This window comes from Xenopus tropicalis, chromosome 1 (genome assembly GCF_000004195.4).
Source record: "Xenopus tropicalis strain Nigerian chromosome 1, UCB_Xtro_10.0, whole genome shotgun sequence".
Lineage (NCBI taxonomy): Eukaryota > Metazoa > Chordata > Amphibia > Anura > Pipidae > Xenopus > Xenopus tropicalis.
Genome location: NC_030677.2, coordinates 150,195,717 through 150,222,287, shown reverse-complemented (window position 1 = coordinate 150,222,287; position 26,571 = coordinate 150,195,717). Strand labels below are relative to the sequence as shown.

General features: G+C 37.7%; 1 protein-coding gene across 4 annotated transcripts in view; it reads left to right on the top strand.

Moving 5' to 3' along the window:
- Positions 1-26,571, top strand: part of ttc28 (tetratricopeptide repeat domain 28) — a 302,774-nt gene that overhangs the window by 181,565 nt on the left and 94,638 nt on the right. For all 4 annotated transcript variants that reach the window (XR_004219877.1, XM_004910608.4, XM_002932099.5 and 1 more), the window contains one exon: positions 3,890-4,397. Coding sequence is in view for 3 of the 4 variants with exons in the window: in XM_004910608.4 (XP_004910665.2) it covers positions 3,890-4,397 (508 nt within the window). In the remaining variant the exon portion in view is untranslated. The remainder of the gene's footprint in view (positions 1-3,889; positions 4,398-26,571) is intronic.

The window sequence follows — 26,571 nt, the reverse complement described above, 5'->3', positions numbered from 1 at the left end:
GGCTGTTTTGGGCTTTTGGACATTATGTGATTCCAGCTATGCACTGCATCTCATTCATAGCAGGAGAGGGCATTTAAACCATTTATATCTCTGCTCTAATTGTCAGGGAACTAAAGAAAACACATCTAAACTGCTCTATGCTGCATTTTAGCCTGAAAATGGAATATGTTTCCCTTTATGCTCTAATGTGAAATTCTCACCCATAACTTAATTTGTATTGTCTATATAAATATATTGATTTACCTAAACATGAAAAAATCATATATACTGTATATTACTTTGATTTACAAGTCATTACAATGTGTCAGTGTTTATATTGTAATTACGTTGCCTCAGGGAGTCTATGTGGTGTTGTTCCATTTTGGAAGCAGGTATGAGTGGTGTTATCTTGCCAACTTCCATATCTAATTAGCTGCAAATTATAGTTTTATAGCTGAGCTGTTACTGTGTCTTCTTGTGCCAGAAATCCTGTTTGTTTATTAATCTGTTATTTTCAAAAAAGAAACTTAATACAATTAGATTTGCACATAAAATGTATTGCTACTCTGTTTGTGCCACTGTGTTATTTGAAATATGTACCAAACACAAGGGCAGTGTTTCTCTTTTTGCATGATTAGTTAATGGTTGCCCAATTTGAAGGCAGTTACCCAGAAAACAATGGCACACAAGGGGGTTTTCAGTGATCTGAGTGATTTGTCCCTGCAGTGCTTAGAAGCTCCAAGGACAGGACAAACTGCTTGAAATTCTTCCCTATGGCAAGTGTGGGAGTGCTCACGTCTCGGGCATATGGAACTACCACCGGCACCCATGCTTGTAGCTGATTGCAGAACTTGTGAATGGTGTGGTAATTTACAATGATTTGTCCCACCCTTGAACTACTTACCATCCATCCTGAATGCTCGGAACTGCCCTGTGTGTCATGATTGCCTTAAATAATGGCAGTGGATTTCAGAAGCCCATGTAATCTCTAAAGTTCCTACTTAACATTAGCCTTCAAATTGTTGTGAATTTAAAAGGAAACTGACAGCCTCTATACAGTACATTATTAACATGCCTCTGGTTTACTAATGGAAGTAAATAGTTGAAGTTTCATTTGAGTTTTGTGATAACTTGAACACCAACCTTGCACTTGCTGTCAGTGGTGAAATGAAACAAATCTGAGAGTCCCACAGGTGGTCCATGGGCATATAGATAACAGTTAACTAATTTGTAGGCTTTATTGCAGATATTTGAATAATTTTAGGCAGCTAAACCAGACTTTTTTTAATTGATATTATCCTAATAATAATGTTCTGTATATATCTTACTAAGTATACAGTTTAATGGACATTAGCGCGTTATTAATACTTAACATTCCAGCTGATGTAATGAATTGACTGAGAGTGTTCAAAAATCTGCACATGTTGCATTCATATGTTTAGAATGTGTGCTCTTTATTAATGTGCATCACTTGGCATTTTAATTATGTAAACTTAAAACAACTCTGTAAAGTACATTATTAGTAGCTATATATAGATGGATATACAGTGGTGTGAAAAACTATTTGCCCCCTTCCTGATTTCTTATTCTTTTGCATGTTTGTCACACTTAAATGTTTCTGATCATCAAAAACCGTTAACTATTAGTCAAAGATAACATAATTGAACACAAAATGCAGTTTTTAAATGAAGGTTTACGTTATTAAGGGAGAAAAAAACTCCAAATCTACATGGCCCTGTGTGAAAAAGTTATTGCCCCCCTTGTTAAAAAATAACTTAACTATGGTTTATCAATTTCAATTTTCAATTTCAATATCAATTTCTGTAGTCACCCCCAGGCCTGATTACTGCCACACCTGTTTCAATCAAGAAATCACTTAAATAGGAGCTACCTGACACAGAGAAGTAGACCAAAAGCACCTCAAAAGCTAGACATCATGCCAAGATCCAAAGAAATTGAGGAACAAATGAGAACAAAAGTAATTGAGATCTATCAGTCTGGTAAAGGTTATAAAGCCATTTCTAAAGCTTTGGGACTCCAGCGAACCACAGTGAGAGCCATTATCCACAAATGGCAAAAACATGGAACAGTGGTGAACCTTCCCAGGAGTGGCCGGCCGACCAAAATTACCCCAAGAGCGCAGAGACAACTCATCCGAGAGGCCACAAAAGACCCCAGGACAACATCTAAAGAACTGCAGGCCTCACTTGCCTCAATTAAGGTCAGTGTTCACGACTCCACCATAAGAAAGAGACTGGGCAAAAACGGCCTGCATGGCAGATTTCCAAGGCGCAAACCACTTTTATGCAAAAAGAACATTATAGCTCATCTCAATTTTGCTAAAAAACATCTCAATGATTGCCAAGACTTTTGGGAAAATATCTTGTGGACCGACGAGACAAAAGTTGAACTTTTTGGAAGGTGCGTGTCCCGTTACATCTGGCGTAAAAGTAACACAGCATTTCAGAAAAAGAACATCATACCAACAGTAAAATATGGTGGTGGTAGTGTGATGGTCTGGGGTTGTTTTGCTGCTTCAGGACCTGGAAGGCTTGCTGTGATAGATGGAACCATGAATTCTACTGTCTACCAAAAAATCCTGAAGGAGAATGTCCGGCCATCTGTTCGTCAACTCAAGCTGAAGCGATCTTGGGTGCTGCAGCAGGACAATGACCCAAAACACAGCAGCAAATCCACCTCTGAATGGCTGAAGAAAAACAAAATGAAGACTTTGGAGTGGCCTAGTCAAAGTCCTGACCTGAATCCTATTGAGATGTTGTGGCATGACCTTAAAAAGGCGGTTCATGCTAGAAAACCCTCAAATAAAGCTGAATTACAACAATTCTGCAAAGATGAGTGGGCCAAAATTCCTCCAGAGCGCTGTAAAAGACTCGTTGCAAGTTATCGCAAACGCTTGATTGCAGTTATTGCTGCTAAGGGTGGCCCAACCAGTTATTAGGTTCAGGGGGCAATTACTTTTTCACACAGGGCCATGTAGGTTTGGATTTTTTTTCTCCCTAAATAATAAAAACCCTCATTTAAAAACTGCATTTTGTGTTTACTTGTGTTATCTTTGACTAATGGTTAAATGTGTTTGATGATCAGAAACATTTTGTGTGACAAACATGCAAAAGAATAAGAAATCAGGAAGGGGGCAAATAGTTTTTCACACCACTGTATGTATGATCCATCTGCAAGTGTGCCAATAGGCGCCACTGTTGTTATTAGAATCTATTTTACTTTAGATGGTGCCTGGAATGTTAATTGCAGTGAAACAGTAACCATCTTTGGGACTTATTTATTAACAATGCATAAATCTGCCCCAGTACAGTAACACTTAAAGACCAGTGAGCTTTGATCTGCCTTCTGCGGGTAGAAAATAAACCTTCAGTTGGTTGCTATGGTGCAAATAAATCCATTGTCCTGGAGTTTTGGTTAGGGGCAGTGCTAGTAGGTGTCACAAAAAAGGGCTCATTTGGATCTCTAAGGGCTCGTACCCACGAGCACAAAAAAATGCATCTTATGCGTTTATATGCGTTTTTTAAATGAACACTTATGAGAACAATCAGGCATAATATAATGTAATTCATATGGGTTTAGGTGCACTCAAACGAACGCATAGAAACTTGTGAGTAAGAACCCAAAGTGCAGTTGCAGTCCCCAAAATTTCCACTTAGTCAATTGCGTGTAAAGACTTTGCTCACTGCACTTGGGGATGTAAATCAGTCCTGCTGTGTTCAGCTAGAAAAAAGGAATACTTTTAGTAGGCTTTTACAACATGCATTAGAAATATTATTCTATCATTATATGTATTGGAATTTAATAAGTGCTTTTTAAAATAGCTCTACATTGCTGTTTTTCTGAATTATGATCACAATTCACATGTATTTATGTATTTTTTTTCCAATAGGCAGCATCATCTGCCTTGAGCAGCTTGGGGCATGTCTACACTGCGATCGGAGACTACCCAAACGCACTGGCGAGCCACAAGCAGTGTGTTCTCCTAGCTAAACAATCCAAAGATGAACTTTCTGAAGCAAGAGAACTGGGCAACATGGGAGCAGTCTATATTGCTATGGGGGACTTTGAAAATGCAGTCCATTGTCATGAACAACATTTAAAAATTGCTAAAGACCTTGGAAACAAACGTGAGGAAGCCCGGGCTTACAGTAACCTTGGCAGTGCCTTTCACTACAGGAGGAACTTTGACAAAGCTATGTCCTACCACAACCATGTATTGGAACTTGCACAGGAATTGCCAGACAAGGCTATTGAGATGCGAGCCTATGCAGGTTTGGGGCATGCTGCGAGATGTATGCAGGATTTAGAGAGGGCTAAACAATACCATGAACAGCAGTTATCCATTGCAGAAAGTCTCAAGGACCGGGCAGCTGAAGGAAGAGCTTCTTCCAACTTGGGTGAGTAGACTGTGGAGTCTAGATCCACCAACCTTCATTGATTAATATAAAATGTACTTGCCAACTAGTTTACCATGGGGTAAGGACCACTATGCTGAAATGCATTTTGCTTACCAAACATATACTGTAGTTATTTCACTCTTTTCACCTCATTACTTTAAATTCTCTACTGTTAAATACACCATAGATATGGAGCGTGGCCCCATTCTTAGCAAAATGATGGTGATTACAGGGGTTGTTCATCTTCATGTTAACTTTACTATGTTATAGAATGGCCAGTTCTTAAGAACTTGTGAATTGGTCTTCATTATTAGTTTTTTAATTATTTCCATTTTTCTGACTTTCAAGTTTCCAAACGGGGATCACAGAACCCAGCAGTCAACAAAAGCTATTGCTCTGTAAGGCTACAATTGTATTGTTATTGTATTGCTTATCTTTCTATTTAGGTGCACTCCTATTCATAATATAGTCTCTCATTCAAACTGCTGCCTGGTTGCTAGGGTAATTTGTACCATAGCAACCATGAAGCTGCTGAAACTCCAAACCAGAGAGCTTCTGAACAAAAAGCTAAATAATTAAAAAAAACTAGAAATAATAAAAAAATGAAGACCAATTGCTCGCCTTCTGCATCATATTAAATGTTAATTCAGAAGTGAACAAGTCATGCTGTGTGATCCTTGGAGCATGTAACAGGTTGTGAATAGTGATGGGCGAAAAGTTTCGCCAGGCATGGATTCGCGGCGAATTTCCGCGTTTCGCCATTGGCGGATTGTTTCGCGAAACGGATGAAAAATTTTGCAGCGGAAAAATTCGACGCACGTCCAAAAATTGTCGCCGGCGTCAAAAGTGAATAGTCGCGGGCGACGAAACAATAGCCGTGCGACAAAATAATAGCCGCGTGCGACGAAACAATAGCCGCGTGACAAAATAATAGCCGCATGCGACAAAATAATAGCCGCGGGCGACGAAACAATAGCCACGGGCGACGAAACAATAGCCGCGCGACAAAATAATAGCCGTGTGCGACGAAACAATAGCCGTGCGACAAAATAATAGCCGCGTGCGATGAAACAATAGCCGCGCGACAAAATAATAGCCGCGCGACAAAATAATAGCCGCGGGCGACGAAACAATAGCCGTGGGCGACGAAACAATAGCCGCGCGACAAAATAATAGCCGTGTGCGACGAAACAATAGCCGTGCGACAAAACAATAGTCGCGGGCGACGAAACAATATCTGCGTGCGACGAAACAATAGCCGTGCGACAAAACAATAGCCGCGTGCGACGAAACAATAACAGCGCGCGACAGTTTTTTTTGTCGCACGACATTTTCGCCGTTTCGCAAATTTTTCACCGTTTCGCGGATCTTTTGAAAGATTCGCAAATTTTTTGGAACAGATTCGCTCATCACTAGTTGTGAAGTTTGCTCCAGGTCTAGAAACCTGGCCACCCAAACAAACAACCTTTACAAGTCAGTATTTTAAACATAAACTTCTAATTAGTTTCTTGGAGATACCAAGTCACAAGCAGGAACTGTGGCTGTTATTACATTCCCTCCACAAGCTTTATCACAAGTGCTAAAGCGAAGGAAGAGAAGGAAAGGTAAAAATCACTGGGGGTGCCAAATGTTAGGCACCCTTTAGAGATTGTAATCGCTTACCTTTTACCCTGGGTTGGTGAGAGAAAACCACACCAGCCTCGGGTAGCTGCCAGGGAGCGATCCTCTTCCTTCTGTCTTTTAGCCACTTGCACATTCGCAGTAGATTGAAAAGCCAAACTTCATTTAGAAGAATAAAGACAGACTGAAGAGGATAATAGGATTGCTCCCTCACAGCTACCCTGGGCTGGTACAGTTTTCCCCTAACAGGAGCAGCAGCCCGTGGTATAGGGTAAATTATTACAATCACTGGGGGGTCCCTAACATTTGGCACCCCACAGTGAAATTTACCTTTCCTTCTTCTTTAAAGGGGGATGCTAATTAAAATAAACTTTTAGTATTTTTCAGAGAATTATGATTTTTGTATTTGAAGTTTGTTTTCTGCAACTCTTAGGCTTGATACTTCAGAATGAGATATTCTCAGCATTAGTCCATCTATACCATACTGGTTAAACTTAATGTGTCTGTGTACTTCTCAATTTTACACCTGTTACTCTTGGTTTGGAGATGTTTCAGTATAAGAATTGTATTTTTTTTTTCAGATTAGAGATTCATATTGCAAAGACATGCTTGCTGATTTCCTAAGCAAGTAGATATGTACTGTTTGTGATCTTCATTAGACTGTTTGTTGATCTCCTTAGACTGTGCTCAAGAAGGCAACTTAGTCTGAACAGAAACAATTTCATTCCATTTTCACTGAATCAGTCGGAATGAGGCTTACAACCCAGTCCCTAGTGTTTTGCCGAAATGAGCATTCAAACAAATCCTACCGTGCAGCTGCCGAAGTGCTCTAAAGGGAGACATAATATGCTCTGATTGTGATAGTTGAATCTAATAGACTAGAGGCATGTTGTAAGACTTCAGACCTTTTGCTACAAGGATGTCTGGATTATGACCAGGAGTTCCATGCTGTCAGCATACTGAAAGCAGATGGCATTAGTTGATCTGCCTTGTAAAATTGCTGGCTTGAACTTGCTTGATAAATGCCTAATAAACTGCATCAATTAGTTTACATTAGTATAGTGAGTGGCCAATTGGTGTGTATCGCCAACCAAGGGATGTATAAACATAAGTATGTAATAGTTTGTATATTTTTGTGTATCTATCTATCTATCATCTATAAGTCAGTCTACCTGTTTGCTACACAGGGGTGATCAATAATTACATCATGGAATAAGTGAATAATAATTTCTGTGACAATAGAGATAATAAGTAATAAGGTACAGGAAAGTGATATTGCTTATAGGAAAATAAAATGGAACTATGCCCAGATTTACAAGCAAGGGAAGTTTTCTGGTCTGGCCCTAAGGAGCAATTTGATTGGTTTGAGAGTAGCACACCTTTCCAATGGTCCGTACATTTTGGAACAGGGAGAGAGTTCACACACAGTTCCACTTAAATAATTTAAGCAGTAAAATGAAAGTGACAGATAAATCCTGTTTGTTGCTAGTGGTAACGCAGGCACATTGGCTTTGCTGGTGGAAGAGTAAATCCTCTGTAGGCCGGGGCAATGTGCAGTACATACAAAGCATGATTATCAATATAACCGTACCATGTGCTGAGCAGCCCTTTATATTCTCCTTATATTACCAACCAAACCTCCCCCTCCTCCTCTTCTCACTGTAAATAATTCTCCAACCTCACCCTGACCTCAGAAGGGGCCTATTTAACAGCAGGGTTCATTTGCTAATATGTTGCTTTCATAGCAGCAAAGTATATTTTAATTGTTAAGGGTACAGTCTCATATATTGCACATCAGCTCCTGGCTTGGAAGGAGATTTATTTTGACCCTTTTCTTTGACTTCAACAGTTTAATTCAGTTTTTGATGGCTATATACATTATTTATAAGAAGCGCTGACTTGTTGTTAAAATTTAAAATGCTCAGTAAAAACCCACTGGACAAGTTACACAGGTAGCCATTTTTATACTAGCACACTGGTGCCTTGATCATGTTCCAGGCATACCAGCTAGAATTGCAGAAACATTTTCATCTCATTTTACAGGGGCTTCTTGCTTCCTTTGACTTGGGGTTTGACTATGTAACTCTAGTTGATTATTTTAGTCTTGAATTTAACTATGACTACTGTACAGAGCAAGTTATTAGTTAATAGTTTGCAATCTGGGCAAGCTAATACAGATTCAGTAAGTGCAATCTAAATATCACGGGTAATTGAGTGTTGGGCTTCATGGCACTATAGGTCAAAAACTTTAGCTAACCCTTCATATACAATGTGCTGACAAAGCTCTTATAGTGCTGTATAGCCAGACCTGTTTTATTTTAAGAGGGATTTATTGTTTGAAAGAACGCCATTTGGTTTCTTGGAATTCTAATCTGTGTGTTCATATTGTGAATTTAGATTGTAAATGCCAAACTGTTAAACAGTATCCACAATCATTTAGAGAAAGCTATAAGATAAACAGAGTAGCATAAGAGTGCTTTGAAAAGATGCTTTACAAGCTATCCACTCAGGCCTGGAAAAGAAAAATCTGCTAAGGGCCATTTGTGAGAAAGATACATAAATAACTTCTTTATCTACTAATGCAGCAATGTGTTATGGAGAAAAGCAGCACTCATATGCACCCAGTTGTTCTCTAGGTTATTATTATTACCTGATGATCTATAAATTCCACTGAAATATCAATTTTAGTGTTTGGTGTACTCTGACTCTGTATATATCTGCCACTGGCACAGTCTACATCACATCAGGAAAATGAGAGAGACCATGAAGAAGATTCAGGTCTTGTTGTCACAGGATAAAACACAAGTTCATTATTAGTTAGTGATACAGGTATGGAATCTGTTATCTGGGATGCTTAGGACTATGGGTTTTCCTGATAAGGGGTCTTTCTACTAGAAACATTTCAAAATATGGTTGTTTTACCATCTACAATGATTTATGCAGTTAAGTTAGCATCAAGCACAATCTACTGTCTTAATAAAAACAAATGTGTTTAATAGCATACCATGGGAAAGGGCCTTGCTGTATTCCGGATATTGGCTAATAGATTCCATACCTGTAGGATACTTTGAAACCAGTTTCCAGGATCTGCATTGAACTTTAATTATGAACTAGATTTTTTTTTATTAGAAAAGGACAATCCCATATGATCAATAAATAAAAGCACAAAATCAAGCTCCATGGGCAAAGATTGTGTGAATAATTTAACAAGATGTGACATTTAGGCCACAACTGGAAAAAGTGATTGTAAATGAAGAGCGGCAGTTTCTAAGGGGTTGATGTACTAAATGCCAAATAGGCAGTTATATATGCTAATTATGATCTTTGGATGTTTTACACATGATTTTCAAAGACCTAAAAAATAAAATGGATGAAAATATTTAATTTCTTGGATGATAAGTAGTGTCCAGGTTCCCAGCTTACTGTATATTGCATGCAACCTGGATCAAAAGGAATCAGGGTATGCCAGACCATGTGCCTATCTACCCAGGCCGTTCCCCATTATCGCGCTTCATGTCCTGACTACTTATAAGGATTTGGTGCAAATTCTATGCTTTTTAAAGGTAGGGATAAGCAATGGAGTGAAGTAAAAATTTACTGACATCATGTGACTGGGTTGTTATTATGGGAAACCTGGTAAGGATGGATAAAATCAGGTTGAGTAGAAATTACCTCAGTAGAAATTACTAATACAAATGTATTATTGTGTCTGTAGTCTTTTATGATAAACCATGTTTAATATCAGTGCCTAGTAACTGTATTGCTATACATAAAACATGCACAGTATAATGCCATTCCTATCACAGTTCATTTTACATTCGCAGTTCTAGTTCAGAATTCTTCTAAACATTTCTAATGCACAATGTGATTATTCTGAATAGTGCTGTGTTTGCAAATCCTCTTTTACAGTTACTTGCCAGAGAGCTCTGTGCAGCCCAAAGCGCAGTGGGCACAACACATAAAGCGCAGTGGGCACAACACATAAAATTGAAATAAACAGAATCGCCTTTAAGCTTCTTCTTTCTAGTCATGCACCAAATCCTGAATTCTGTTTGGGATTTGGCCATGTTTTGCAGCAGTGGCTGTATTGTTTAGTGTTCAAAATTAAAGAGTTGGTGCATCCCTGTGTTCTGAACCACTGTTACTGTGTCTTGGAAACATTGTTGTGCCAACCCACCCAGTAATGTAGTTAAGCCATAGGGCCTTTCATGGGTATTTCAAGACTATGAGACCTGTTATCCAGAATGCTCAGGACCTGGAGTTTTCCTGATAAGAGGTATTTCCATAATTTGGATCACCATACTTCAAGTCTGCTAAAAATCACTAAACCCAATAGGATTGTTTTGCCTCCAATGAGGAATAATTATATCTTAGTTAAGATCAAGTACAAGGTACTATATTATTATTCCATAGAAAAAGGAAATTAAAATGTGAATTATTTACTTATAATGGAGTCTATGGGGATGACCTTCCCATAATTCAGAGCTTTCTGGATAATGGATCCTATACCTGTACAGTTGAGAGCTGGAGACTTGCACTTCTGAAACACATAGTAATTGTGATCATTAGCATTACCATTTCTTTTCCCAGTATCTTGGTAAAAAAAAAAAAAAGAAAAAATGATTTTTGCTAGGCATAGCCCTATCTATTATAATAATAACTGCTATTTTCAGACTAAAATGCCACATCAGCATTACTCGTTAGTTCTTTAGGCAGCTTGCCCTTTAGCATCAGGGGTGTGAACAGGCTGCAATAAACTCAAACGCCATCCAATACATTGTAATCTAATCTGTGTGATGGATGGCACATATTAAACTGCAAGATATTACAAGCTATTGCAGTACAGAGGGATTCCCACCCCAGATGTCAAGGAGGATGCGTACGCTCTTTGAAGGTGAGATGCGTGAATAGCACTGCATCGGCAACCTGGCCCCATTCACGAACAATTATTGTTTTGTCATCATGTGCTACATTCACGCAACTTCTTCTCTTACGAGAACAGCAGTATTTGGGTTTCCATAAAAACATAATTCACCATGGGGACTCCGTATTGTGGTACATTGTAAAATGCACTTTTGAATAACAGGTCTCTTGTGGTAAATTAAAAAAATATATATTTTAGGTGGTCTATTAAACAGGGGTCGTATTCTTAGCATTGGAATGCTCTAGTGATTTTTTCTTAAAATTTGTCATTAAATGTAATTGTGTTGCTTTTGATACTGAGTGTCCTGTACTTTGGAAAAACTAATTAAATAACAATGGGTGATTGCTGCTTTGGGTATGAGTAACATACAGTGCCTTGAAAAACTATTTAGCCCCTTGACTAATTTCTAATTTTACTAAAGAACAAATTCTACACTGAACTTTAGTTCTCTATGATATTTAAGCCCAAAAACTCAGAATTAGGTTTTTGATGTTGCAATGTTTATGTTTGGAAAAATGCTGTTTGCAACAAGGATCCAATAGCCGTACAATTGGCTTTCACCAGTGAAAAATAATTGGATAAACCCCCATACAGGATCAATGTGATGTTAGGGATCTGAAGGACAGCAACATGAAGACTAAAGAGCCAAAGAACACAGAGCTGAAATAATATAAATGCATCATTTAGCAAAAGGGTGCAAAACAGTATCCCACAGGCCCATATAGCAATATTCCAACTGGGAAAAAGCAACCAGATATACTTTGAGCAATTTTACAAGCATTTTACCAGCATTTTTCTGGGGTGGGGGTGTATAGTGTATGAGTTTCAGTGCTTTGAACTATAGATATTATGGAGAATACCATTTTTGTGCAGGATTTATTACAGAGGATAGAAATAGTAAAGGGGCAGAATATGTTTTTGCAAGGCTCTGTGTCTCTCTGTTTCCAGAAGGTGACAGGGGGAAAGGAATCAATGCATTTGGAGGGAGAGAATGAGAAGGGGAGGTCAGGGGGTGACCTTGCTGACTGTAGTGAGCTAAACAGCTGGGATGCATCTCTTGCTGCTGGCACCAGGGAACAGATGTCGTAGGAGGAGGGAGAAGAGAGGGGGCTAGAAGGCTCATTTATGTTTTATAAAATTGTTGTAAAAACTTTCCTGTTTAGAATTTCATCTGAACAAGGGAATTACGCTGAACTTTTGATCTAATGGGAGGGAATTCCATATATTGTAAAGCATAGTCATTATGTGCTGTAGGACAGGAGGTGATAAGGACTATGTCGTGCCTGTAGCTGGTTCTGCCAATGCTTTCATGGGCTTCAAAAGCTTTCTAGAATGTTTTCAGGAGGAGTTGAGCCCCAATGCCAAAACTTACTAAAGTTCCATTACTTCAAATGATTCCCATTTTTGTTCTGTCCTGTTTAAAGATTAGTGAGAATGCTACATACTGCATAGGGCTCAGCAAGGTTTGGCGTTCCATGTGGTTGCTGCAGTTTTATAAGGTGGACAAAAAATATATGGGATCATAAGGTTATTATAATTACAATCTCATTATATGTTGCAAAAGCCAACGGTGGAATTCTTCTCAATGCAGTATATGGGTTGGATTTAAAGGATGCAAGGTGACATAATGGCTAGTGAAAACAAATTATTGGGATTATTAATTCAATTTTAGCTTAAACTAAATATGTCTGTGTGTGTATATGTGTGTGCCAGGGGACTCTTTGCAACTAAAACCTTCACATAGAGATCTAATTATGTTGCATGTTTCTTTGTTTGAGTAGAACAGATTTTTTTATCAGCATTTCATGGGGTGGTGGGCTGGGGGTAAAGTTCACCCTGACATGCTGTTAATTCACCACCAATAAATGCATAGCCAAGCTACAAGCAGAGGCTAAATAAGGTTTCTCATCACATCAGACCAAGCTACCACCAGGGAGTGATTGTGTTGTCCTGGGATAGAGAAATTCTTTTTCAGTAGAGTCTGAAGCCCATTCAACAAACCTGACCTCCTGACGCTGTATCACACAATGACCCTGTCATTATATTTATTGGTGCAAATAAATGGTTTGCCTGCAATATAGATTGTCAGTAAATATAGCAATTTAATCATACTATACATATTTACAAACAAAAACACATAAATAGTTGTTCGGGGCAACAGGGCATCAATTTTATTACTTTTGTTACTGACAGAACCCAGTGCAGCACTATGCTTCCTGTCCGCACAACGCTTAGGCTTACCTTACAGTGCTGGGCTCCAGCCCTTATGCTGCTCTGTTGCCTGTTTCCAAGGCAAAAGGCTAGACTAGGCAGTATCTCCAGTGTATCAGCACCTCACCCCCAGCCCCAGCCCCAGTCTTAAGGGGTCAAGCACAGTGCAACCTGAAAAATCAGAAGAGCGTTGACACCTAATACCTCTCATTTTGGACCTATGGAGTGCTGGCTATCTGAAATCATTTTTTTTAAATGTCTTTGATATAATTTAGAAATTATAAACTGGATTCATAAGGGTTATTGAGGCTCAAAATATCATGATTATTATTCCTAAAGAGTTCATATTATCTTTAGCCATCTGAATCAGATGTTCTCCTAGGAATCCAGCTAAAAAAATGGAACTTTGGGACACCCTAAGGCAGGGATCCCCAACCTTTTATACCCGTGAGCCACATTTAAATGGAAAAAGTGTTGGAGAGCAACACAAATATGAAAAAAGTTTCTGGGGGCGCCTATAAAAGCTGTAATTGCCTATTTAATAGCCCCTATGAGGACTTACATCCTACTGAAGGCTCTGTTTGGCATTACACTGTGTTTTTATGCAACCAAAACTTGCATCTTAACCAGAATATCAAAAATACCTGCTCTGAGGCCCCTAGGAGCAACATCCCAGGGGTTGGGGAGGAACATGTTGCTCATGAGCCACTGGTTGGGGATCATTGCCCTAAGGAATCATATGGCATGGCCGGTGCTCCATCTACACCAAGATGATTTCTATACTAGATCATAAGGTGTCAGTATTAACACCATATTTTTGTTCCATTAATTTTAAGGGTTTATTGAAGCTAAAACCAATGTCAAGTGTCATAACTATTGTACAAAATAAACACAACTATAATTAAAATAAAGATCCAGTTGACTTGCATGTCTGTGTTTAAGTATGTATGTATTTTTTAAAGAAATGTCTTTTATTGGATATAGCCTTATTTGATACATTTCAACCTAAAACGGTGTTTGTTTGTGCAACACTGCACCCATCACCTCACACGGCCACGATATGCTGTATGCCCCACTAGTTACCAATGCACATTTATTTCACTTTTCATCACCTGCTACATTAATTCCACTGAGGAACAGTTCAGTGAGCCTACATTTATGGACTGTCTGTCACACAACAAAGCGTCTTTGACAAATGTTCTTAGTGTTTGTATTTTCTGGATGCGTGAAGTCTGATAATTTTGCCCATGGTAATTTAATAATAGCCATCCATTAATTGTGACCATGCACAGCTTGTAGCAAAGACACTTCAATTTGCTGGATTTTTCACTTATGCAAAAGCATTGGATCTTTTTAATTATTGCAATTAATCTGCTTCATTTTAGATTTGTTCCATACATGGAAAGCATGTCCCAGGCAAATGAAACAGCCTAATAGTTATTATACATTGAAAATTGCCTATAATTAGCTTTATTAAAGGTTCTATATAATGTAACATTTAAAGCTTCTGGAATGAGAGTTATGGAGAGGAGGGAGGCTGTTCTTCTCTAGTGCGTGACTTTCCTCCAGTTGGTTTGCTGCTTTCCCATTCAATTTACTTATATTTGTTAGTTCCTTGGTCTTGTGCAGTGGGAGTTTTCCAGACAGGGACTGCTCTTTTGAGGGTGGTTTGTCAAATATAGAAAATATTTCTATTGCATTTGTGTCTTCTATGACTTCATGTTGCAAAATGAATTGCAGGGATTTTTAACTTGCCAGAACAGATCAAATTTGCTCAAGATGAGAACTGGTAAATAATTATACTTTGTATCAGTGATAGCATATATTGAGGGAAGTCAGACCAAATGGACCTTAACAGTAGTGATAAGTGAATCTGTGGATTAAAGTCAATAGGCCTTTTTTCCAAGCTACCATGCAACTTTTTTTTCCACAAAATACATTAAGGTCAATGGGCATATTTTCTCAAGTTTTTTCTCACTCCAATTGCATTGAAGTGAATGGGCATTTTTTGTGTTTTTCTTGCATTTTTTGGCATTTTTTTTTTTTGCTATGAATTCTTGTGACAGTGTCATGAAAAAAATTGCAGATTACAAGATGAAGAATTTCGCCGCAAATCCATCCAATATTTGCTCATCACTATATAACAGGCCTGATATTAAGTTTATTACTGTATAATAAAGGCTATTTTTGTTACTTGAAGGCTTGTCTAGATAGTAGCCTGGTAAACACAGGGGCAATTTATACCTTTTTTTTTTACATTTTATTTTGAAGATTGTGCTGCTATGATTAATACTGCACCAAAATCTGTAGAAGATTGTGGATTGTATTTTCTTGCGTAAATATGTTAGTGGAGAAAACACACCATACACCCCTGGCCTAAGTCTCTCTTACCCTGTGAACATATTCTGACCCTGAAAAGTCTCTGAAGGCAGTTTCCTCCCATGTATTTTGGTTAATCTAGAAGTGGCTAATAAGTGTGCTAGTAGGGTTGATTTCAATAATACCTGGTACCATTGGTGCAATGTCCATATTGTCCATAGATTCTGCCAGAGTTTTAAAGGACAAAGCAACGCAAAATATAATTTTTTGCCTAATAAAAGAAAACAAAATCCTAAGCAACTTTGCAATATACATTTATTACAAGTTTGTAATGATTTTTGAGTTATTTGTATATATAATTGCTATTAAAAGCAGTGACTGTTGAAACAATGTAACACAAGGCAGCAGACTGACAGACTTGGCTTGCTGGAGGAGACTGACAGTTGCAACATTGTTTAAAAAGTAACAACCAGGCGTTCAGCAAATGCTGCTTTCAGTAGCAATTACATTTACAAATAACTTTTAAAGCACTACAAATTGACATGCCCTTTAATTATTACTTCATGCTCCACCTAGTGGCAATAGACGTAAACTCTTAAAAACATTTTATTAGTTTGGTTCCATTTATTTAAATGAATACAAGTAAATCAAGATATGATAATAACAAATATTGGGCCAGATTCAGATCAATGAGAAAACAATATTTTATGGTTTATTGTTTATCACGTGAAAACGTATGGTTAATATTCAATTTGTGGACAAAAAAAACAGAAAAAATGCGTGACAAACAGTGAGATAAGTTTTTCTCATTGAACTGCATTCAACTGAAATTGATTTAGGAGATAAGCGTATTAATCTGGCCCATTAGATGAAAAAAAATTTGTAATTCCAATTCTGTGGTCTTTTTACAGTGCGCTTGGTTGTGACTACATTCAATATGTCTGGAAATGTTGGAAAGAGTTAGCATGTAAAAATCACCACATTGCAGCAGTTTTATTAATCATATATCTATTTGGTGCCTATGCCACATAAATAAGTATTATGCACCTTAGTGTAGGATCCCATACATTACAGACCCCCTATGCAGCATATGCAGTTATGATCAATGTTTTACTTGTGTATTGGCAGCAGTGTTTCTTGGGAAAGCGTTTTGCCAGATTTGCCACCTGCCAAGGGGGACTTATATACTGTGCAAAGCTGGAGTGGAAGCTATGCAAACCATACTGAACAAAAAAACTCTCTGCCCAGCCAAAGAAATACAGACTGCTGGGAATTTGTATAAAGTGGTGCTACAACCCCCAGTATATTGCATTTTCAGTTTTCTTCTATCCCCTCTGCTGGTTTTTTAAGAGATGGTGCATGTCAGGGACAAAACTGTTACTTTCACCTTTTAGTGATCATTTTAATTTGCTGTGTATTTTTTTTTTTTACACTTTCTTCTAAAATATGCCCTATAAAAATGAGTTGGGGGCTGATTTATGAAATACTGTAAGTGATGCAGTTTGCAATTTTCTTCATTTATCAAAATTTTCTGACTCTCAGGAACATTTTTTATACTGACACATTTCTCACACTTCATTCCTGAGTCAGTTTGTCAGATCATTTTACTGCTTTGAGCAGTTGAATGCCATTTTATTCTTTTGGGTGTCATTGCTCAGTGCTCAGCACTGCTGGAATCTTTGCTCCCTGATACAGGGATCAAAAATTCAGGCAGTTATTTTTCAATTATTACAGTATGGTAAATACATTATCTATAACCTTCGGAACCCTAGTTTTACTAATTGGAAATTAAAAACAGTCTCCTTAATTTCTGTTTCAGTGTTGTAGCTTGTTAAACCTAGTTGCTGCCTATATAAACTCTTTGGTACATTACTTGGTGACATTATTATTATTTTTATTCTTTATATAGTACCAACATATTCAAAAGCACTTTACAGAGATTATACATCATTCACATTAGTCCCTGCCCTGAGCTGGTTTTGCAGGGTGTTAGGAAGCAATGCAGACACAGGGAGAAAATAAAAACACCTTGCAGATAGTGCCCTAGCTGGACTCAAACCTAGGATCCCAGTGCTGCAAGGCAGTAGTGCTAACCATTGCCCCAACAGCTTTATCTGCTACTGAACATACTCCCATCATTGTATCATTAACTAATATGGAAAATGTTGACATGCTTAAAGGAAAAGAATTCCTTCTACATACATATATATGAATATACACACACACTATTATATAGAGTACATTTTTATACATAGTCACACTCAGCCCTTTCAAATAGAATGTCTCTTCTTCACCATTGTTCCCTATGATACCAAATGAAATACCTACATTTGTTCTTGTACAATAACATGGAACATAGGATCCCCTGTTGTGCAGGCTACGTAGCACAGTTATGCACAGTACAAATGATTCCACATTGCTTTCCCTGCTGCGAATGTGGGCACAATGCATGAAGTTGCATTTGCATATCTTAATGATAAATTCATATGTGAATATGAACGTAGCTTTTTGTGGTTCTTAGGTGTGATTTTAAAGGGCCTCCTTATCTTTTCTTTGCCTTTTTTCCCCCTTCTTATATGAATGGGTCAATTTCCTCAAGTGAATATTTATTACTCAGAAACTGCAACCTAGCCTAGCCTCCATCTCTTTTCATAGAAATTCTTTCTGTATGAAACCATAATGTAATTGTACTAGAAAATCAGTATGTTTTTGACTAGAAGGCACAAAATAAGCCCAATATAATCTGACCTAGTATAGTAAATATATTTTGCTGCCACCAAATCATCACAACCTATTAATATCTTGAATTAGTAGAATATTCTGTCAACTCATTTACTCACATAAACCAACAGTGGTATTAACATTTAATTTTGTCAGGTAATTCCTTATTATGTCTAGAATGTTTTAGGATATAGTTCTGTTTTATAGTATACTAGTATAGGAAAAGAGCAATATTACTGCAGATTAGTGTTTAAAGATGACTGCAGGAACCACTGGTGGAATCTCTCCCTAGGACCCACTGTTGTGTTAAAGCATGCCTGATCAATGTACCTATCAGCTTGATTGTTATAAAACAACCTCTTTTTTGATAGTGTGAGCTGGCCCATCGTTATGTTCAAGGTGAATGCTGCTGAATGTTTTCTGACAGCTTGACTTATAGACTAGTGGGCTATCTAGCATTCAGTCAACTGTCTTCTCTTATATTGTGTTATGGTAATGTGCTGAATAAATGTCTTAATGTATGACTATTATAATGTAAACCTGTCTAATAAATGTCGAGTCACGTGTCATAGGGGTTTAGAAGCCCCACATTTATGTTTGTTATCAATATAAACCTTATCTTTTCTTAGCTTATTAATTATCTGTCAAAACAAGATTTTGGGGGAACGTTAAAGCTGGAGCATCAGCCAGCTTGACAATGAAGAAGACGCAACGGGGCCTATTTATTATGCTGTGTAAGATGAAATTTGCCCCCACCCCCAAAAAATGGTGTAAAAATCTGTGTAATATAAAAGGAGAAGTTTGCATTCTGAACGCCAGATTTGACACTATTATTTTATGTAAAAAATGATGCTGATTTTACGCCATTTTTTATGCGGCAAAGCCTAGCGATGTCTGGCGAATTTTGATAATAAATGTGCCCAATAGGCTCTTTAATTTTTCTTACTTGCAGTCATAACCAGAAGTGCTGATTGTATAGTGCAACATTTGATTGGTTATTCTGGAAAACAGATTTCTTTTTTCTGTTCTCACTTCATCATGATATGTTATTTCTTAATCATCTCTAGCATAGGAGCTACAGCAGAAGAGCGAAATAATATACTCGCTATACCTGAATTTAGTAATCATATATTTTCTTCTTCTCTCACAAAGGATTCTTTGGCTGTATAAAAAGTATGCCCTGCTGCTATAGTAGTTATCGCTGTAGGTGATGGGTGGAAAATAAAAACAAGAATAGGCATGGAGAATAGCAGCTTTTATTCATTACTTCTGCTATTCTAAAAACCCCAGTGCATGGCATAAATAAGATTTATAACACCATAAGCTTACAAAACTACCCAACTGCCTAAGGATGCAGTAAACGGAACAGAAGGCTTTTAACATACAATCAACCTCCCAAAAAAAGGGAAACATTTTCACCATTATTTCTTGCTTGTAATAGTAATAAATCTTTTTTTTTCCAATCTCTAAACTTTGATAATGTTAAAAGGTCGTTCATGTACATTCACATACAAAATCTCTGCTCCAGATGGTCATTATTAATGATTGTATCTCATCTCAGTTTATTAACTAATAAGCCACTTCTTCTCACTTTACAAGAAAACATTTGAAAAAAATATGTATCTGGTATAGAAAGTTTTCTGCCCATACTAACGATATTAACTACACAATTAGGTAATCAGCTACACCACTGAACAATGTAATATTGCCTTATTTAGAGAAAAATGGATCCTTGATCAGAGGCAGAATTTGAGGATGTCTATGAGCATCTAATATTAAATTACTACTGCCATGTTTCTATTTGTTTGTCTATAAATCTATCTATCCCTGGGTCATAAACATTACTGCTGCTTGCTAGAAGTAGTTTGTTTCATGAATTAGGAGCACTCTGGTCCCTGTGGTTAACTCAAAATCCAGCACAAGATGCAGAGTGCAATGCTTTTGGGTTCACAACAGCACTGTCATTTGCGTCTGGCATTAGCACTTGGCATTGGCGGGTGGTAAGTACATGGGTCTGACACATTCAATGCGATGCCCACATGCTACCCATAACCAACACATTGCTGTTAAACGCAGGCAGCACTGTATTTAGTAACTGTGCTTTAATGCCCATGTCATGGTACTGTTTAAAAAGGGCATGGTTTTTATCCACTACTTAAATACGTTTCTGAGGGTCAATCCATAGGGGCCTATAATTTAGGGTTTACTTTTCCAGCTACAGAAATCTCCCAACAACCTTATGCATAGCTCCCAACTGTGCTGATTTTCACGGGACAGTCCGCTCAACCCACAGTCCAGGATTCTTACTGAAAAGTCCCTCATTTCCCTTTGATCTTCTGCACTGAACCTCAAACTTAATTAAAAAGTAGCTTTTGGCAGGGAGCCCAGAAATCTTAACAAACTTCACCTGCACTTAGAAACATTGTTTCTCACATTTAATTAAATAACAAGTCACACATACACTGAGATACAATTGTAACTAATAAGCCAAACAGGTCATTTGGGGGAACTGAGACTTGCAGCTTAAAGGGCAATTTCAGCTTTTTTAACAAAACTGTAATAACACATAAACAAGACCCCAATACCCCCAGAAATGGGTTCAAACTTTAAATAACCTGCCAAATTTAGTCAAATGGAAGTGATATTTAGGGGGTGTGGTTGCAAAAAGGGGCGAGGTCAAAAACGGTCACCGCGATGCATACAGCATTTCTTTTTGCCCCTCTTTCCATTTTCACAATGGTGGAAGGTATGCTAAGGTTCTGCTATACCCATTAAAGTATTGCTTCATTATGGTCCTTTCTATTCCTTCCTGTATCCCTAAAGAAAACTGCAGAAGCCCAACATCATAAAGATGCAGCCAGCAAGTTTACACATTTTGTCTAACCATGTCCAGACACCATTTTGAGTGTTAAATCCTGCCCCTAGATGGTGCTAAAGTGCAAAGACTTGCCAGCAAAAAACAATAGAAAATGACAGACCATGCGCCATCAGTAATACTGCTTCTTAGGAAATAAGCCTGCTCTTCCCTCCTTCTTCTTCCGAAGCCATGCTGCATGATTTGGATCCCCTTTCCTTACCAGCTTAGACTTTGCCTTCCTCACTTAGCTAATGCTCCACCTTTGCATGATGCTTTTGGCACCACTGCCCATGTGTTTGCTGTTTTATTGCCTACATATGTACTTTGCTAACGATTTTTTTTGCATAAATGCTGAACACATTTCGTTACAATATTCTATTTTCACCTAGCAAATACAAATTCCTACCCCAGTGTAATTAAAGGCACAATGTTTGCCTGGGTGCAGTAAGCTACCATAGCAACCATTAAGATGGTTGCTTTTAAACATGTGACCAGTAGATACAGCCTGCTGATTGGTTGCTATTGGTTATTAAACCAGTACAAACTGTGTACCTTTTATTACATAGCCCCTTTATATTGTTATTAATTTATTGTAGTTTTGCTGCCATGCATGAGCATTGTTTGGTTGCACTTCAGTGATCCTTAGGTTGTTTTCAGCCTTAATTCTATTTTCTCAGGGTTTTAGGACAGGGGAGGACTTCTTGTCTTCTCTTTTGTTGCGGCAGAGTTATTAGCCTTTAAACCTCTCTAAATAATCCTGTATGCAACAGTAACCCAAGCAGTCTTTTAAGGTCATACTGTTTCTCTCATCTGTCATGGCATGAAAGTTTGCGCCTCAACTTGAAAAGCCTACCTTAGTGAGCTAATCCTCTAGTACATGAACTCAAACTGTCAGTGCTAATTACTGTGGAGCTTTTGTCTTTCTTGTTTCTAGATCTGCTGTCACAGTAAGAGCACCTTGCTTCCGAGTGACACAACGAAGGGGGGTAGATCATATCTAGTAGCTACCTAGTTGGCTAGGGGTAACAGTAAGGGCTCCCAACCCATCATAACTTTCCTTCTATATATATTTTTTTTTAATAAGAAAGAAAACGCATTATCCAACTTGCATTTCCCTCAGGCTCTTTTGTACTATTGAATCTTTTATCTCGCAGCTGCCGATACACTGCACTTCAAAGGGAATCCTAGCATTACATAAATAACTGCATCTGAAGGATACCGAGTACTTAGGTGTTTTACAGCACAACTAAGTCATTCATTAGCCAAGATCAAATGTGAACTGTAAAAGTTATTAAAGCTGTTGTGTCAGGAGAGCCAGAGGGTTGTAATTTAAGTCTTAAACAGATTCATTAAGAGGTTAAATGGGTGGATAATTAAACAAATACATCAACAACTAAACACACAGTAGAAAGAAGCATTCTATAATGTATTGGGCAGAAACTCTGTGTACATTGGAGACAGCAGTAGTTTCATGTACAGGTATAGGATCCGTTATCTGGAACCTGTTATTCAGAATGCTTTAAATTGCAGGATGGCTATCTCCCATAGATTCCATTTTAATCAAATAATCCTATTGGGTTTATGTTATGTTAAAATGATTTTTTTAGTAGACTTAGGGGCACATTTACTAATCCACGAACGTCCGAAAAGCGTCCGAATGCGTTTTTTTTGTAATGATCGGTATTTTGCGTTTTTTTAAATTGTCGCAACTTTTTCGTAGCTGTTACGACTTTTTCGTAGCCATTACGACTTGCGCAAATTGTCACGACTTTTTCATAGCTGTCGTGCCGAGTACAAAAGTTTTGGATTCATTCAAACTTCATTAGCGTGACTTTCCTTGGCCCAGGTTGGAGCTGCAGAGTGCCATTGAGTCCTATGGGAGGCTTCCAAAATCATGCAAAGTCTGAAAGGTTTGCCCGCTGTTTACAAGCGCTCAGTAAGAAAAAGTCGCGACAATATACGAGCAAATCGTAACGGCTACGAAAAAGTTGCGACAATTTGCGCAAAAAGTCGTAACGGATCCATTCGGATTCGTGGATTAGTAAATGTGCCCCTTAATGTATGGAGACCAAAATTACTGTAAGATCTCTTATCTGGAAAAACCTAGGTCCCAAGCATTCTGGATAACAGGTCCCACACCTGTGTTCTTATAGCATGGAATTTTTAAATACAGTCAAGCTCATTTACTATGAGCAGGGCCAACACTCAGCACCCATACACTTACCGCTTGCACTACTGCCCATGGTTGGTGCTGCAGCTAATGTATCCCCAGGCACAGAAATAAATGTTGATGGGTGCAAGGAAGCCCTGTACCTAACCCATGCCTGAGAGAGGCGCAAATCTGTTCTTTTTTTTTCTAAATTACATTTTGTCCCCGTTTGTAAATGCACACATGCAAGTACTTATATAACACTGTTGCTATGTATATGTACTCTACAGTAAATTTCCTTATCACTCATTGTTTCCTGTGCAATTACCACAAAAGACTTAACAAAAATGCTGTACAAGCACTCTGCTGTAATCCCTTATATTATGGCCAGTGGAGGGCCGTTTAACTAGAGTCTGTGAATTATGTTACACATCTCCAAACATGCCTATTCCCAGTAATATGAATAAGCTTACATATGCAGGAAAATTTAGCTTCCTATGCTGAATAATATGTGTTATAATGTATTACAAAACATCTGTATTAAAATATAACAAATATACAACCAATTTTTAAAACTCTATATTTTGCTTCTGTAAAATATCTGTGGTTTTGTTTTATCTTTTGTTACGTTTTATTAAGTCAGTTCTGTGTGTTGGGTTTTGCCTTCAACATATTCAGTAGCCCAAACATGCAGGGCCAAAACCCCTGAAACCACCCGACATTAACCTAATGAGAATCATCTGAAATGCATCATTGTTCATCGGGAAATTGGCATCATTAGTGACTGAAATAGTGTATTTTTGGGTGTGCAATAGCTTGGTATACCCATTCTGTGTTTTCTCGGGCTCTGCAGTATATGTACAAATCCTGGGGGTTCAGGTTAAAGATTCTTATATTTTGCAGCTGAAATCTCAGCCATGAAGCATATCAACTTTATAAATGGATACAAGCATGAAGAGCTTGTCTGATTATTAAAAATAATATTTTCATTATGTTTTTCCCCAATGATTATTTTATTAATTTTCAACATTGATTTCTGCTACATTTTAACAATATAGGTCTTGTGGTTGCAAAGCTTCACCAGTTCTAGAAGGGTTAAAATGAGGGTATGCTTGAAATGCACCCTATTTGTTTTAAAATAATTGAGAATTTACAGAGGAATGAGCTCTTTATACTGTGTGTGCTATAGTAACAGCCTGCTTTGAGTCACTAAGGGGGGCATTTACTAATGTTCTATGTTGTTTTAGTATTTTTTGGGGGCCAAAATATGATTTTCTTGGAAAAAAACCCCCACAATTTATTTTTCTCAATTTATTATGTGACCAAACCACGATAAATCCAAAAGAAAAAATATGCCATCTAAAACCTGTCAAGATCATGTAGAAGTCAATGGCAGGTATCCTGTTTACAACTGGAAGATGTAGATCTTTGCTTTGTGGTATTACAGGTTTTCGGGTTTTTGACAATACGAAAAAAAGTTGCAGTTTCTGCGTCTTTCCGTGTCTTTTTTTCGTTATGCCTTTTCAATTTGGATCTTTTAATAAATGACTAGACATTCATGGTTTTAGAGAAAGTGAGTTTAATTGTGATTTTAAAAACCTCTAAAACCACAAAAATAAGAATGTTGATAAATGGGCCTCCCCGTCTCAGATAAGGTTATTGCTCATTTTTGCTTCTCTCTTAATTTTCCTTTAAAGCTGGCTTCTATGTAATAGCCTCTACCAAGGGACTTCCCTGCTAAAGCCTAATACACAATGCATTATTCTAGCTTTCTGCAGGCCAGATAGCTAATCAATCCAATCCATAGATTCCACATTAGCTGCAGCCCTGCATTCTAACCACAATTTTTAATCGTGCCGTACACGCTGAATTAATTCTTCTAAGTAAGGGAGATTGCCTTCTGTACAAAAGCTTCCCTTTAGGAAAGAAACATTTGTTTTTATTGGTATTATTAAAGACATTAATGAGTCTTATTGGTTGCATGCTGAATGGAGTTTCTTACATATACTGTAATTGTATTAACATCCTTTTATAACATGAGAATGTGCAAATGAAAATAATGTGTTTGTGCCTTTTCATTACATTTATAGTTTTCTTGTCCAATACTTTATGCTTCATTGACCTGTATTGCAGTATGTAATTGGCGGTTTAATAGATATGACACATTTCAACCACTACCACTGGTTCCTAGTAATTTTAGAAGCAATATTTTCTTTTGAAATAGTTCAGGCCTGTGCTTCCCCAAGCACCTTCTGCATCTTCTGACGCCAGTGCACAAAACATTCTTTTTCTCAAGAGCTAGAAAATGACCTGGTTATATGTATAGTTGTTTGATGCAAACCCTAGCCACATCTTCCTTTTCTCTCTCTGTAACATATTTTTTAAAGTTATTAAGTAGCATGTTGCTAATATATATACAGAGAAGTATAATACCGCATCTAAATTACCAATATTCCCTGAGTAACTTGATACAAATTGTATAGAATTTTATAGATTCTTAACCAGAACACACCCAAAATTGGCAGAAACACAAAAAAGAATTTGTAAGACTCAAAGCATATAAACTCTATTCAAGGTCAAATAGAATATATTCCCTTATCCACAAACCACACTGTATATTCATAACATTTTAAGCCCTTTAGGATTTATAGCAAACCATCATTTTATTAAAAGTAATTAATAACTTGATGTTGTAACGTATTCATTTTTTATTCAACAATTGGTTTAATGGTGGGATTATACAGAATTCTCTTGTCTAGAAAGCTCTGATAAAGTGGAATGTTATTTCTTGTACTTGATGCTGAACGAAGCTAGCATAAATCCATTTCAATGGCAAATGAACCCAATTGGTTTGTTTTTATTTATTGGGGCCCGTTATCTGTAATCCCCTTAAAAAAGGAGTGAGCTGAGGTGCACAGGGACCTGATTACTTGTGAGTGGCATAACTAATTGTTCAAATACATTTATATTGCGTATAAGCCCGTCCATGATCATGTATAAGAATGAGAGGTAATGCCTGAATGACCTCATTTCCTACATATTGGTTGCTAGGCCATACTCCCTGCTGGCTTCTTGTAGGCTCCGGAACGTAATAATGAAGATTTTAGGTACAAAAAAGGAAATTAAAATAGATGTAGAGTGGTCTGTGGCACCTTAAGGTTTGAAGGCCAAGGATCTGAAATTCCCTCTTGTCCTTCCCAACCCCCCCCCCCCATCCCCATACTTACATACTTAAGAGCGACTCCTGATCATCCTTTACTCTTGGGCTACACAGGCCTGCAATTTGTGCTATCACATGTTATGGCTTTTTGCTCTCAATATAGAATGCCTGTCTGACTATAAATCAAGCACTGCAGCATAAGGACAATGGATT